Genomic DNA, 15,898 nt, shown 5'->3' on the forward strand with positions numbered 1-15,898 from the left:
ATCCTTTTTACGGTAAAGATGTTTTATTTCATTCCTTAACCAAACTGTTACAGCACATTAGATGCAGCTAATGACCTGTTTCTAGTCTTTATTTGGATGTATGATGGTTTTATCCCATGTCTTAAACATTCTTTGTTGAATTTTAAGTTCTGTACAGTGTTATGTAATTTCAACTTTATGTTCTTGTATTGTATGGCTAACAATGCTTGACTAGCAGATGAATTAAAATCCATTTTTAGCCCCTGAGCTGTGATATTAATTAAAAATAGGTATTTACCTTCGTCTACAGCTCAATCTGTTGTAACTTGAGTTACGGCCGTTTCGGCATTATAATGCCATCGTCAGACGTTGAACATTCAGCTGAAGTAGCGTCGTCATAGTTGAAACACATAACACGAACTCGAATAACATTTTACAAATACTAACGAAGACACAACGAACAGGCCTGTCGCACACACGGTACCGGTTGACATTGCCACGATCTAAACTGGATGCCGACTAGAGCTTAATCCTGCATCGTTCATTGCGTATTGGTGTTATCAGCTGACCTTTGTACTCCTGCCTTTTGTCTCTTGTCCTGGTCTAAAATACTACTGAAAATGATGTGTGATTTATATTGTAGTTAGTTATTTTAATATCACAGCTCAGGGGCTAAAAATGGATTTTAATTACTATATTGGGTGTGTTGCTAGCCTAGTGGTTAGCTCCTCGGATTTTGGTGCGGGAGGGACGGGTTCAATCCCCGGCACATCATCCGCTAAACATTTGCTCTCGTAACTCTCTTGTGAAATGCCACGGGCGTAGAAAAAAACATAATCGTATTAGACGAAATGATTGAATCACTTAATAAGCAGCAGAGAATTGAAAGCAAGCTAAAATTCGTTTTGAGGGGTTATCTTAACATGACAATTATTTCGATTTCTAGCTTAGTCTGTTAACTAACGATGCAATATGACGAAAATATAGTTCACCACACGGGCAAAGAGTGACTTTTTACTCTCGCTCATTTTCCGACCTCGGTTTCACCTCGATCGTAAAACTTGACCTCAGGTCACAAAGAGTCACTTTAGGCCCTATTGATGAAATGTACTATTTCAATGATTCCTCCTTGGCAATACATCCGCCATTTAGTTTTTTATGTTTTACATTTATACCTAATAAATCACCAAGGACATATTTCTAAAATTTGGCATGCAATTCCTAGGACCGCCCTTGGCTGATTTATGCAAACTTGCTCGGCGCCCTGGCTATTTTGGCCATTTTGCAAAGGTTTTTTTAATAATTTGCAGTGCCTAAACTATAAGAGATGACCCTTTCATATGCATACTCGTTTTGTTCAGAAAAAGAAGGAGATTTAGAATAAAATAAAATAAAAGGAATCCCTGTTGGTATCTTTTTTGGAAAATTTGAAAAACCAAAATTTTATTCAAATTTTTTACATAAATTTCAAAAGTAGAGTCCTTTCATTTTTCAAAAACTTTTTTTACAGACATTGTAAGATATAGAGAATGTAGTTTATTTATTTCCCTACGTAAAAATGTGATTCATTTGTTAGACAAATTTTTTTTACGCAAATTTTGGGGGAAAATACGGAAAACGGGGAAAATTGACCAACTTGCTCTGTATATTTGGAAGATAAATAAAAAATCAGAAGTATACAGTTCATGTACAAAAACTGTTATCTTACTAAAGCTAATAATATATGCATTGGAAATAATGTCAAACTGTACAAATAAATAACAGGGTTTATGACTTTATATGAGTAGAAAAACAAAATTTCTTTTTCCACAAAAGCCAAAATCTTTTATTCAAAGCTAGGCCTAATTTTTGTACTTTACTATAATATGATAAATGATACATGTATTTGTAGGAAATACATTTCTGAACAAGAAAATATACATATGAATAGAGAAATATAATATAGTAAAGATTCCATAACCATTTTTGGCGGGAGACGCAGATATGGATTTTTCAACCAAAATAATTGCCTAGCCGTATTTTTAGAAAAATATGCAGAGGTAACTTCAAACCGTTTTAGTGTGTAAACTATAAGAGATAGCCCTTTCATATGCATACTTGTTTTGTTCAGAAAAAGAAGGAGATTTAGAATAAAATAAAATAAAAGGAATCCCTGATGGTAACTTTTTTGAATAATGTGAAAAACCAAAATTTTATTCATATTTTTTACATAAATTTCAAAAGTAGAGTCCTATTATTTTTCCACAAATTTTTTTACAGACATTGTAGGATATAGAGGGTATAGGTTGTTTATTTCCCTAAAAATGTGATTCATTTGTTAGACAAATTTTTTTTACGCAAATTTTGGGGGAAAATACTGAAAACGGGGAAAATCGACCAACTTGCGCTGTAAATTTGAAAGATAAATAAAAGATCAGAAGTATACAGTTCATGTACAAAAACTGTTATATTACTAACGGTAATAATATATGCATTGGAAATAATGTCATATTGTACAAATAAATAACTGTTATAATGAATTTATATGAGTAGAACAACAAAATTTCTGTTTCAACAAAAGCCAACATTTGTTATTCATAGCTAGGCCTAAGTTTTGTAATTTACAATAATATGATAAGTGGTATATGTATTTGTAGGAAATACATTTCTGAACAAGAAAATATACATATGAAAGAGGAAATATAATATAGTAAAGATTCCATAACCATTTGTGGCAGGGGAAGCAGATATTGATTTTTCTAACCAAAATATTTGCCTAGCCGTATTTTGATAACGATATGCAGAGGTAACTTTAAACAGTTTTGGTGTCTAAACTATAATAGATAACCCTATCATATGCATACTCTTTTTGTTCACAAAATAACAGAGAATTTTAATAAAATAAAATAAATATTACGCGATTGGATAAATTTTGAGATAAAAGTAAAGAAGTTCAAATTTCAATTTCTTTTTACTTATTTACCTAAGTAAAGCCCTAGTATTTTTACACCAATATTTTTACAGACAATCAAAGATATACAAAATGTAGGCAATGTATTTCCCTACGTAGAGATGTGATTATTATTTATGAATTAATTTTTTTACCAGTTTACGGTAAAACCCCCAAAAAATTAGCGACATAATCATTTTGACGCTGTAAATTTGAAACATGGAAAAATCAAATAATACAATATAGTACAAAAAAAGTTATATAATTGGTACAGTACATGGAAACGAAACAAAATTAAACTCATATTGGATAAAATCACTATACATACAAAACTTGCACTCACCCCTTTCCCCCCCAAATCCTCTACTGGGTAGGCTTCCGACCATGGCGGCGTCTGTACAGCTCTGGATTGTGGTCCATGGATACATTGCAGAGAGGGTGGACTCCTACATTGCACGTAGGGCACCAGAAAGATGTGCGACGCCTCAGGCCATGTTTCTCCATACACACGACACACTCCCGATTGTTCCTGTTTGGCAATTTACCAATGTCGTGTGGGCCAGGGATGTCACCAGTAGGACCAGCAATTGGCAAGGGAGGGGGAGCCGCATTAGCGAAAGATAATTGATCAATTATACTGCCAACAAATTTAGATCTGGGCATAGGCTTGTCGCTATGCTGACACTTGTACAACAAGTACGCGTTCAGCATGGCCATGTCAGTAAAATTGTAAACTATCTTCCGCCAATACTTGATCGAAGTACGAGTGCAAGACAGATGGTAAACACTCTTATCTTTCAGATCCACCCCACCCATGTGTTTGTTATACACCTGGATAACAAGCGGCTTTGTTGATTTGCGGCCACTCGCACTGGTAGATTCAGTGTTTTGCGCATGTATAGCAGTGGTGATGAGGTGAACCGGTTTCCTGGTTGCACGCTCCCTGTATTTCACAAAGAGGACTGATCCCGTAGGTTCAAGCCTCATTCTGTAATACAGTGCCTCACCAACCTCTAAACTTGCACCCAAAACAGCTGTCGACAATTCCTTGCTCCGCTTGTTGACCGTCCCTGTCAAAAAGGTGTTGCGATCGGACAACCAGCGGGCCAAGCGAATTTTCGTGTAGAAATTATCAGTGAACAAGTGGTAGCCTTTGTCCAGTAAAGCCGCTTTGCCAAGCAGGTATGCAACTACTTTATGGGTGAAGGGATCTGACCCCATGGACAAAAAGTACTTACCACTGTACAATACACTTTGCATGACATACCCCGTCGCAGAATCGCAGAGCTCAAATTTTTTGATTCCAAAACGAGAATGCCGCTTATTAGGCATGTATTGAATGAATGTAGTCCGGTTTTTCATGCCGACCATTGATTCATCAATACATACCTGTTGGGCTGGAACAAAATACGCTTTGAACGAATCATTCAGTTGATCTATGAACTCCCGTATCTTCGCCCAAGGGTCATACCCTGGTTGACCCGCGGGTGGAGAAACGATAGAAGATAGATGAAACATACTTGTTATTAGTTCAAAGCGCTTGAAAGACATGTTTCTGCTAAAATAAGGTATGTACAGGTTTGGGTTGGTACTCCAATAGTCTGCAAGATTTTTGCGACGGGTGATGCCCATGGACAAAAGGATAGCTATGAACCTTTTCATCTCCTCCACTGTCACATCAACCCATTTGCGGAAGCGTGACTGTGGGGCCAGCAGACCACGCCTCTCCAAAGCGTCCAACCGTTGGTGGGCATACCTGTTAGTCTCAGTGACCATCAAGTCCCACAAGGCGGCAGTGAAGAAGAGTGAAAAGTATGATAAGGGATTATCAGAAACATCACAAGTAGGCCCAGGATTTTCAACTAAAAAATTTGTGCTTACGTCATTTGCTGGCTCTGGAGGGTACACAATTTAATACTACATAAAAATACATAAACCGTAAGTTTATAAGTTGAGTAATATTTAATCAACAATGTTAAATTATTGATAATATTGGGTCACAACCCATGGTGGACCACTCGGCAACTCCTGCCGTGGGGGACCATCCCGCTGACGGCGAGGCGGAACAGGCTGTACAGCGGGGGGATCTTCGATGGACCGTAGCTCTCTTGGTGGTTATGCGGCAATCCAATCTCATCCAGCTCTAACTCTGGATGCCGCTGCGGAGGGGGCTCACTCCTTCTCGGAGCAGTAGTTGGTCTGGCTTGCCTGGGAGGAGGCAGCGTCGCTGGTCTGGCAGGAGGTCGCATCGAAGGTCCAGGAGTGGGCAGCGCCGCTGGTCTGGGAGTGGGCAGGGTAGGCCTAGATGTTCTGGGAGGGGGCAGCGACGGTACAGGTGGAGGTGGAGGTGGGAGGTATGTGTCCAAGTCAAACACCAGCCGCTTCTTCCGTTTAGGCCCCGTTTATGCACCAAGTGCGGGAGCGGTGCGATAGCGGGCCCGCTCCCGCTGTAAATGAGTCTGTTTATGCACGAAGAGCGATAGCGGTAGCGGTTGGTTAAAGGAGAATGGAAGGGGGACACAGTCTTGCCAACTCAAACTCTGCCAAATAATTAACACAACTATTTGTCCTAAGTGCACGTGCGCGTGGGTCAAGTTGGCAACCCTGGCTTCAGCCCAAGCAACCGCTGCGATTCCTAACTACACAGCGGGCGAATTAGAAATCGCAGCGGGAGGTCAACCGCTATCGCTATCGCTCTTGGTGCATAAACAGCCCCATTTAACTCAATGGTGTTAGAAATCGCTCCCGCTGTAAATAAGTCTGTTTATGCACGAAGAGCGATAGCGGTAGCGGTTGGTTAAAGGAGAGTGGAAGGGGGACACAGTCTTGCCAACTCAAACTCTGCCAAATAATTAACACAACTATTTGTCCTAAGTGCACGTGCGCGTGGGTCAAGTTGGCAACCCTGGCTTCAGTCCAAGCAACCGCTGCGATTCCTAACTACACAGCGGGCGAATTAGAAATCGCAGCGGGAGGTCAACCGCTATCGCTATCGCTCTTGGTGCATAAACAGCCCCATTTAACTCAATGGTGTTAGAAATCGCTCCCGCTGTCGCTACCGCTACCGCACTTGGTGCATAAACGGGGCCTTAGGTAGAAAGTCTGCCGGAATGTCTTCGCGGTCACTGGTATCTAACTCATCCACATCCGGTAGGTAAAAATCATCACTTCCAGAACTGTAGTCTTCTAGGAAATCGTCAGCATCTACATCGCTTTCTTCACTCACAACTGTTTGTAAGGCTTTGTAGAGCCTTGGCTTTTCCCGCAAAGTAGGTTTTTCTTTTTTATGAAGAACAAACGGAGGGGGAATGTCTCCCCTCTTTGATGAAGGCCCTGCACAGCTAGGATCAAATTGGGGTAATTCACGTAAGGGAGTAGATGCTGCCAAGGGGGGAGCAGCACAGAGGGGGGTGACATCAAGGGTCGGGATAGGGTTAGAGTCATCATCATCATCACTGTCACTCTCGAATGGGACAACTTCCCCAACATCATAACTCTCAGTCACCACATCACTATCACTTTCACACAAAATTTTGTTTATGGAATTGTCACCTAAGTGGCTTCTCTTCATTTTGATCTGAAAAACACTGAATTTTTCAAACACACTTTCGAACATATATATAATGATATTTACCCATTATTGCCTAATATGGATAAATATTACTATATACTACTAACACACGACACGAAAATTCACTTGTCACTTGTAGTGTGTTGTATCTAATGCACTAAGATACATAAATAATAATATTTGCTCATAGTAATATGGATAAGTAATTTTATTCCTAGGCCTAGGCCAACATTTCCAAACACACATTTTGGACATAAATAATGACATTTACCCATAGTAATATGAATAATTATTACTATTTACTAACACACTACATGACAATACACTTGTTTACAACTTGACACTAATATGCAATGATAAAATACAAAATAAAATAACACCTACGAACAAAGATCTAGCGCAATGAGGTTAGCAGACAAACAAAGCAGAAATGCAAAATGTGTATTTTTCTACGCTATTTGATAACTTGGAATGCGTCACAGACAGTACCTCAGCACTACATAGAGGAAGAAGAAGTTCTTGGCTTCAAAATGATATACTATATGTTTCGCTAAAATACATTTGAGCTATATTTATTCTGGATTTAGAAACCGCCGAATAAGCGGCGGTTTAGGCGAAATGGCCGAATGAAAAAACAGCTGATTTCCAAAAATATTTTTCAGACTTTCTGAAGTCGTGTGACAAAGATCTTATCACGAAAATAAAGAATAACTCTTCCTCTTTCCAATGGTACCAACCGATTCCTGTTTGGGCGAAATACAGACATTAGGATTTTTTGGAAAATCTCGTGTTTTACGAGATTTTGCCGATCGCGAGTCAAAAATGCTTCGCGCGCTAAATTTAGTTCAAATTCTAATAGCATTTGTATTCATCTATTACTGCTACGAGGCTCGTTTATATATGAAAATGAAAGTTCAGAATCTCCTCTTTTCAATGGTATCAAAATTATTACACTTCGAGATAATTTTCATTGCGTTATGAGAGTTTGAAAAAAAAGTGTCCAAACCGCCGCATAATCGGCGGAAGGCGCTCGGCGCCCACATGCAACCGCCGCATATTCGGCGGAAGGCGGTCCTAGGGCAGCATAATATATCTTTAAAAATAGTCGTTTTATTTTTTTATTTTAAAATGACGGCCATTTAAATTTGTATATATTAAATTAAAAGAAAACGGCCAATTTAATGAAATTTATTAAATTTATAACGGCCAAGTACAATTTATTAACCCCAATAATTTTATTTCCTATCCAACAACACAACATTCAAAAAAATCAAATAATATTAATAGCTGAGGAAGCACAATGAAGTCTACTCTGTTAATTTTGACCTGCAACTAAAAGTTTGTCAAAAGTGTTATACTCGAGTGCTTACATTTCCTAAAACCAGATGACTACTATATTAGTAGTTCTGACTAGAATAGATAATTATTTACAAATTCAACGTGTATTGAGTCATTGAGTTGGCTATTAAGGGTATGTAGTGCATGATGTTACTTAGCATTAGCTAACAAATTCACGTAATATTTACTCACAAGACTCAAAACAAGGCAAGGTGGCGAAGAAGAACCAACCTCATTAAATATAACGAGGCCCCCACTTAGGATGGTTTGTCGGCTACATGCTTTACATCCTCAGCTTTGTATTTATGATATAGCTTTCTGTTGTTTTTATTTTATGATCTTTGGGTTTGACGAAATGGCATTGCATTTATTGTAAGCCACGTTTAAATGTATTTGGTATATTATGAGAACATTATTTTTCACAATTAAGAAAACTTTTTTTCATTTCATCTCTCAATTGACGATGATGACGTACAGATGATTAACAGCACTTTTTCCTTATAATGTAAGCCATATAATGACATCTCAGTGTTTTTGACAAATTATTGTTTCTCTTCACCAGAAAGTATTTTGTAACTATTTTAATCACCCTAAAAATTGCTCTACACATTTCTTTCTCTTTTTGAAATCGTAGTTAAAAATAATTTTGAAGCTTGATTGTGAGGGTCAATGGCAATATAATTAATGCCCTGATGACTCCGCTCAATTTTGTGGACGCGACTGCTATGCGAATGACACTTAGTTAAGTGACACAATAACCATAGAGTTTGGATGGAGTTGTATGTGTCCCAAATAGGATTACATCAGTTTGCATTGAACGAGGCGGTGAAGAATCACCTTATATTCTCTGCATCATCTCCCCGTGCCGAGGCACTGGCAGAACAACTAGTTTATATACTGTCAAATTTGGTAAAATTGTTCTTTTGATACCTATTTTTCATAATTTTAATTTTATATCAAATAGCAGATCCAAGGCAACAACCAATAGATGTTTCTTGATTTTTCAGAGGCCTATCTGCGAAGGATGTTCATACACACACTAGTGTATACATTTTCCTTACACGGGAATCAACCACTTACCATTTTTACATAAGATTCCTTGTAAAAAAGAGCTGCTTTACCAATTCTTTAAATTAGAAAAAGTATTAGAAAGGCTGTTACAAAATTACTTACTCAAATTGGTTTTACAATATTTTATTCTTATTTTCCTACCTGAACAAAACGGTATGAACATAACCAAGAAAATCAGAGTGGAAATCACGAGTAGTACAACACGTCTATCAATAGTTTTTCCCTGAACAATGTCACTTTTCAATTGCGACAAAACAGTTTTTTAGCTTTTGAGCTATTTTTGCCAGTGGAGAGAAAATGCCTCTTACCCACCCAAAAAACCTTTTAAGCATATGTCCCGATTGGTGGAAGTCTTCAGCATCAGCATCCTCAGGTGGTTGACGATAGCGTAGAAGGACATGACAGAATTCTGAAACACGATCAATAATGTCAAATTCCGCCAGGGAAACATTTACTTACATTGTCAGAACTATCCATGAGAGACACGATCTCCTCTATCCAAGCAAAAATGAAGCGTGGTGTCTTCTCCCACAATATATTCTTCAATAAGATCTTATTGTAGGGAAATATTGCAAAACCAAAAATTGATGCATGCGGCTGAGTTTTCATTCAAGTAGGAAATATCAATATTACATATAATCTAGAGAATTTGATATGTGTAAATAATTGTCGACATCGAACCTGTAGATACTGCCACCTGTTGTTCTAAGAGAAGGGGCACTTCGTTGAGTTCTTGTTGGTCCACTCCTCAAATGTATGTTAATAATGAAAATTTGGATACGAAAAATAGGTTTAGTGGTTACTTATTTCATAAAACTAACTATTTGGAAGCTTAACAATTTTCCTAGAGATAAGATCTTATAAACTGGAAATAATTGAAAGCTCTCACCCTCTCGGCTTATCGTCCCGTCATTGCTACTGTCTGCCAGTTCGAGCATTTTTTGGACTGTTTCCTCGCTTAATTTTGGGAATAGAGTCTTCATAAAATTTTTAAATTCCTCCAGAGTAATCTTTTTGTCTCCGTTTTTATCAGCAAATGGAAATACCTCGTCGACATTGTCTTGGATTTCTTTCCAAGCATCTCCATAGAGACGTTTCATTAACTCAGGCACGCTAAGGTGCCCATTCCCTGTGTTCAAAAATACTATGAATATATTTCAATTTGATTTTGGCTGCTCGGTGAAATACTAAAGCACTCTTTGATTTTGCAAACGCCGTTTCGGTTAATTTGCTACTATCTTTAATTATAGGAAAGTATTCCACTCATGGACACAAAAAACACTGCACAGTCATCTTTTACTCAACTAAATATTGAGAACATGTCTACTTTTCATAAAAATTTTCAGTGACTGCATACGGGAAGGGTGTGTATACGTATGGAAGAATTGCTTTTACATCGGTTGATGTGAAACACCTATAAGATAAGAACCACGTCTTGGAATATATTGAAGAAAACTTTAAGATTATAGAAATTTGTAAAAAGGAAATGTAATGCACGCTGGGGAAGAGTCGTAAGTTTCAAAAGAAGAATACAATAATAAATAAAGTCTATTTATATTTACGTTATGAATAAATAACAGACTAACAAAAGGGCTAGTAAAATCGGATGGTGTAAGAGGAACGTTAGATCTGTATACGTCATGTCGCCTACCTTGTTCGCCACGTTGTCGTTAACGTCATTCATTACACTGTCCGGGTCCGGTGCAAACACTCCAGCTCTCTTTTTTGAATCTTTGGAGTAAACTATTTGTTAATAATATATGTGTCATAAATTATTTTCACACACTTGCACCGCACGAATACGCACAACCACGCTAACGCACAGCTCATTGGCACAAACTGAAGTGGTCAGCACTAGTAGGGTTAAACATTGATAACGGCCAAATACGATGAGACAGCAATGCAGTTTTCAATCTTGAATACTAAATATCACCGATACGTGGGATTAAGTTGAATCCTTTTTTTCAATCGTTTTAGGTTCAATATTGCATAGAAAAGCTTAAAAACCTTAAAAATCAGAGAGAACTTTCAACAGGTAAACCTTCATAAATCACTCAATGCTGTTGTAATGTAGAGAAGACTAGGCAGCTCGGTTGATGACCTATTATAGCCTTTTGCTAGCTAGGAAGCGTGCTGGAGGTGTTTGTGTAAACACTGAGGGCTTAGCACTCAGTAGCTGTCAAGTTCAATAAATAGGCCACCTGAGATGGAGAAAGATGGCAGTCGGTCGGGCTAGGATGTCCAGAAATGTGTGGGTGAATACTGGTTATCTTAGGCATAGGTTCTCCTTGCCGGGTGATGTAAGGGGAAGTTCAGTTTAAAGGGGGTTTCAGAGTTGTAGGGAGAATTGTTGTATATTAATAAGGGAATTTTAAGCGGTTCAGATATTTAATTGGTAATATCGCAAGTGAAAGTAGATTAATTTTTGGGGATATCATATTCAGAGTTTTAGCTGCCAGGACGTTTTTAGTTAGCCATTCTTAACATGGGTGTGTGCATCAATAGTTAATTACTTTGTAACAATAAAAGGTTCAGTTCTTTAAGTTTACTTTTGTAATCTTATTCATACGCCATTCAGCTTCTAACTAAGTTAAATATAAAGATAGAGATCGGGGTTTTATTGCAGTTAGCTTCCATTTTTAAATTCAAGATAGCCTGAGGATACTTGGGGAGGTTTCTTGTATATCACACTGCAATCTTCTATATCATTAGAAATTATTACTAGACACATTCGTCAGGTAAAACCCTCTTTGAGCGTTGTACACGACATATTACATACACACTAACGCTTCAACGCTATTATTAATAAAATAAAGGATTTTAAAAATGGACACATTTTTTTTAATAGGCTATGAGTGTAGAGTTTTGTGAGTTTTACTATGTATTTAAAGGTAACGTCCTTGCATTTCTTTCTACAATCACTGTAAACTTACCGTCAGTGTCAGCCTCCTTAATCATTTCTCTAACTTCATCGTCGTTGATTTCTATTTGAAGATTATCTAAAACATGTTTCAGCTCAGCATCTGTAATTTTTCCATCATCATCCTTGTCTATAAGGGCCAATGCTAACAAAAATTCTTCTTGCTGCTCTTTAGACAATGCTTCGTGCTGACAAACAAACAAATGTATTTATTGCCAAATACTTTGTACAAATTATTTGAATGATAATTTAATTTTTGAGTAGCTTTAATACGTTAATTTAACGTAATTTCATCTAGGGATTCTTGCACATATAAGGGGGAATGACGCTTATTTCGGCAAATATGTCACCTTATTTAGAGCTCTATCAGGAATACGTCATCCAGGTTGCCTCAGCTAAATAACGTCAAAACCTATTTTAAATACGTTTTATTAAATTCAAATAATCTATATATTTAACTCCGTAAGCGTATCGGTCCCCACGAAATATCTCGAGCTAGAAAAAAGGTAGCATGGCTGTTGAGGATTCATTTTACAGCTTAAGGTCCAAGGACGGTGGGGAAAGAAATATCAAAAAAGTCAAATATTACCCCTGCTTTGCCCCACAGGCCGTCAAAGATCCAGACATTTTCTAATGTAATTACTGCTACAGTGTTTATATAAGCTGTTTTAAATGTACCAACTGGTGTATAACATTACGTATTTGTATGTTTATTAATTTTAGGGGTCTGTTTTTAGGTTGGAATGGTAATTATTGCAGTGTTGAAATGTATCGTGTTAGTGGAAGACCGCGACTAAATGTGTAAAAAAAGTGTAAGTGTGTAGGCCTAAATTAATATTTTAATTATAATATATTATTTTAATAATATATTTAACATATTATTTTAATAATATATTTAATATATTATTTTAATAATATATTTAATATATTATATTTAATTTAATAGATTAATTGAAAATCAATCCAGGCAAATGGAAATTCGCTTAGTCGGCAGGTTTGCTGCAGCGGGGGTATTTTTATTATCCATATCGTTTCTGTTTTGATATTCTTGTATGCGACAATGTGTTTTTTTTTCACTTGACGGTCGTCCACTGTACTATTAGCATATTAGAATAAACAAGACTTTTCATCCCATTGTAAAATTTGAAGCTCATTTTTATGGTGGTTCATATTGCAGATTTTAGCTCTTTATTTTATGGCTTATTTGGTGATTTTTGATTTGCTGTTTGGTTATAAAACTAAAGGAGGAGCTATTATTCATAATTGTATAACTTAAATAACTAAGATAACTGAATTTGCTAAAAACATTAACACCGAAATTGGCATCTGCTGATCCATAAGAATGGCAAATCTATGAGTATGTTAAATCCATAATATAAGTATCCCGTTCAAATAATTATAGGTACAAATATTTCAGGATAAACCTTCTGACACATTCTTATATTTTCTATACTTTATGTAAATAATTCAGTAAGTGTGAGATGGCTTTAAAAAGTGAGAAAACATTTAAATGTTTAGCATAGACTGTTATATACCTTGAGTTCCAACTGTCCTGCCTCAATTGTTTTTAAGCCCAGTAGAACCTAAAACCGTAGAATACATCTTAAGAATATTCATAATAATAACATAAACAAGAACGCATAAAACTTTGCTGTCTTAACACACATAACAAGTAATTACATAAAAATATCATAAAAAAAAATAAAATATTTATATATTACTGATCGCATATTATAAACCTTCGAAAACGTCATGCAAAACTTAGGTTGTCTATTCTCTTTCTTTATTTTACTTCATCCAGTTTTTTTTTTCAGCCAGTGTTATTGTGAAAGGTATATGCATTCCAATTTTCTTACAGTAAAAAATAGACTCGACCTAACAAAGCACTGGAATTAGTTTAAGTAAGTAAAACAGTGAAATTACTCGTTTTATCACATTTTTAAGGTCAACTTTTTTCAATTGGTACACACTAGAAATTTGGACTTGTTTGTATACATGTGTCGTACCTGTCACCACTTATTTATTAAACTCTAAGTCAATCTCTTAAGGTGTTCAGAAGCTATGGTTACATTGAATAAATTACATACAAATAGACACTGTGAAAATAAGGAATTATAGACCCCTCTAAGAAACAAATATACAGAATCATTCCAGGGTGTACACCCTCTCCGACCGGTCGGATATCCGCCAGTTTTATAATGGGCGTAAATGAGACATCGCACATGCACTGGCCGACTGGTCGGACTCTGTTCGGACGATCAATGTCCTTGGAGTTTGGTTGGGTCCGACTCACTGACAGTTGCAGACAAAAATAGAACGCATTGCAATGGAGCGAAGCACACTACCCCGACTTGTCTCCGACCCGACCAGTACACCACTCAACCTCCCGTAGTCCAGGTCATACAAACTGTAAGTACATGTTTTTTGTGTGTAGTTTGTGAAGTGACTTCTTTTGTAAGACATAAAAGCTTTTAACCGATATTCTTGTGTTATTAAAAACCCTTTCTTCATATTGCCGTAGTTCTACATTTAATGTTTTAAAACTACCCTTTTGTTGATCTGAAAGTGACAGTTAAGCTAGATGTACCCAGTATTGTTTTTTCCCGCTCAACGTACATACGATACAACTGCACCACAGCAACTACTTATTCAACATCCATTTTGACACTGAAGTTTGGTAAACATTCGTTGTCTTGGTCGGGTCGTGCTCTGGTCGCTTGGTGAACCAAGACCGGTCGGGCAAGTCGTGGTAATAGCAAACACCTAAAATGACCCTGACCCTATGGGAAAAATTCCCTAAAACAACCTATCTAAACAACATTATCCCTCTGTGAGGTTTGCTACTAAAAACTGGGTTTCATTTTTGTGTAGTTACGAATCACTCAAAACATATTAATATAAATAATTACATTAGGTTAAATTACATTGATTTCGTCTAGTGATTCCTAATACCTCCTCTAAGGGTGGTTGCCGATCGTTCCGGCGACCATGACGCCTTCTTTTGATCCTTGTCAAGAATCTTCGCTCATATTGAGGTCGTCAAAAGATTGAACACACGAATATTTATACAAGACATAAAAGATATACTCGACCACAACTGTGGCCACATGCATGTACTTCTCGGTTGACATGTCTGGACTCAAACTTGACATGTCTGGACTCAAACTTGACACGTCCGGACTCAAACTTGACATGTCCGGACTCAAAGTCTGAGTACCTGTGGCCACAATTGTAGTCAAGTATTTTGTCTAATGTCTTGCATAAATGGTTGTGTGTTTGTGTTCAATGAATTGATGATATGAGCGAAGATTCTTGACAAGGATCCAAAGAAGGCGTCATAGTCGCCGGGAAGATCGGCAACCACCCTTAGAGGAGGTATCGGCTATCACTAGACAAAAAAATGTGATTTGACCTAATGTTTAAAAACTGGGTGTTTTAAATTAAATAAATAATACATTTAATCCAATACCACCACTGGTGATACTAAGCATTTTTTATCAGATAAAACTACTGCTTCTCACAACTATCAATCGATTATTCAGAATGAAAACTTATAGAGATGGTTACTACTACAGGTACTTAGTAAATATACCAAACTTTTGGAATGATGAATAAATTAATCGTATAGTACTTACAGTAAAGAATATCGTGGTCTCAACTCGCATGATGTGTTTGGAATGTTGTGGAACAGCGGCGTTCTACTACATATGGTAAATTATAGTTAATTACAACATTGATGGATTAACAGCTCAAATGTCACACTCTTGATTAAATTATATTTTTCCAACAGTCACCCGACAAAGTGTTCTTCCTTGCACATATTATATTACAGAAAGCCTTTGGCGCGCAGTTTTTAAAACAACACAAACCATCGTACTTTTATCGTGCACGTCATTCATGTACGCCTGAAAATACGTTGGCAACACTTAAAGATATTACGACTACAATCAGCTGGTGCAGCGTTTCTCATGTTGTTCAATGTTAGGATTTAACATAACCTAAAAACATGGTGTACAGTGTTTGAAAGACTATTAATTATATAGTTTATAGAAACTGTAGGAAAAATATAATGTGTAACACAAGTGCAATC

General features: G+C 36.9%; 2 protein-coding genes across 3 annotated transcripts; both read right to left on the bottom strand.

Moving 5' to 3' along the window:
- Positions 1 to 3,271: 3,271 nt before the first annotated feature.
- Positions 3,272 to 4,684, bottom strand: LOC129005536 (piggyBac transposable element-derived protein 4-like). Its single transcript, XM_054434444.1, has one exon. It carries the CDS (start codon positions 4,682 to 4,684, stop codon positions 3,272 to 3,274), a length of 1,413 nt encoding a protein of 470 aa, XP_054290419.1.
- A 4,317-nt stretch (positions 4,685 to 9,001) lies between these two features.
- Positions 9,002 to 15,502, bottom strand: LOC129005570 (calmodulin-A-like). Of its 2 annotated transcripts, XM_054434483.1 has the most exons (5): positions 15,444 to 15,502; positions 13,344 to 13,391; positions 11,822 to 11,996; positions 9,778 to 10,017; positions 9,002 to 9,297 (listed from the first exon to the last, which is right to left on the bottom strand). In XM_054434483.1, exons 1-5 carry the CDS (start codon positions 15,471 to 15,473, stop codon positions 9,122 to 9,124), a joined length of 669 nt encoding a protein of 222 aa, XP_054290458.1. In that variant the 5' UTR covers positions 15,474 to 15,502; the 3' UTR covers positions 9,002 to 9,121. The 2 variants fall into 2 exon arrangements, with proteins under 2 accessions (XP_054290458.1, XP_054290459.1); XM_054434484.1 differs by lacking the exon at positions 9,778 to 10,017.
- Between the last annotated feature and the right edge of the window lie 396 nt (positions 15,503 to 15,898).

Source organism: Macrosteles quadrilineatus, unplaced genomic scaffold, assembly GCF_028750875.1.
Source record: "Macrosteles quadrilineatus isolate MER2022 unplaced genomic scaffold, UCM_ALF_1.0 Scaffold_23__1_contigs__length_1887923, whole genome shotgun sequence".
NCBI classification, from domain to species: domain Eukaryota; kingdom Metazoa; phylum Arthropoda; class Insecta; order Hemiptera; family Cicadellidae; genus Macrosteles; species Macrosteles quadrilineatus.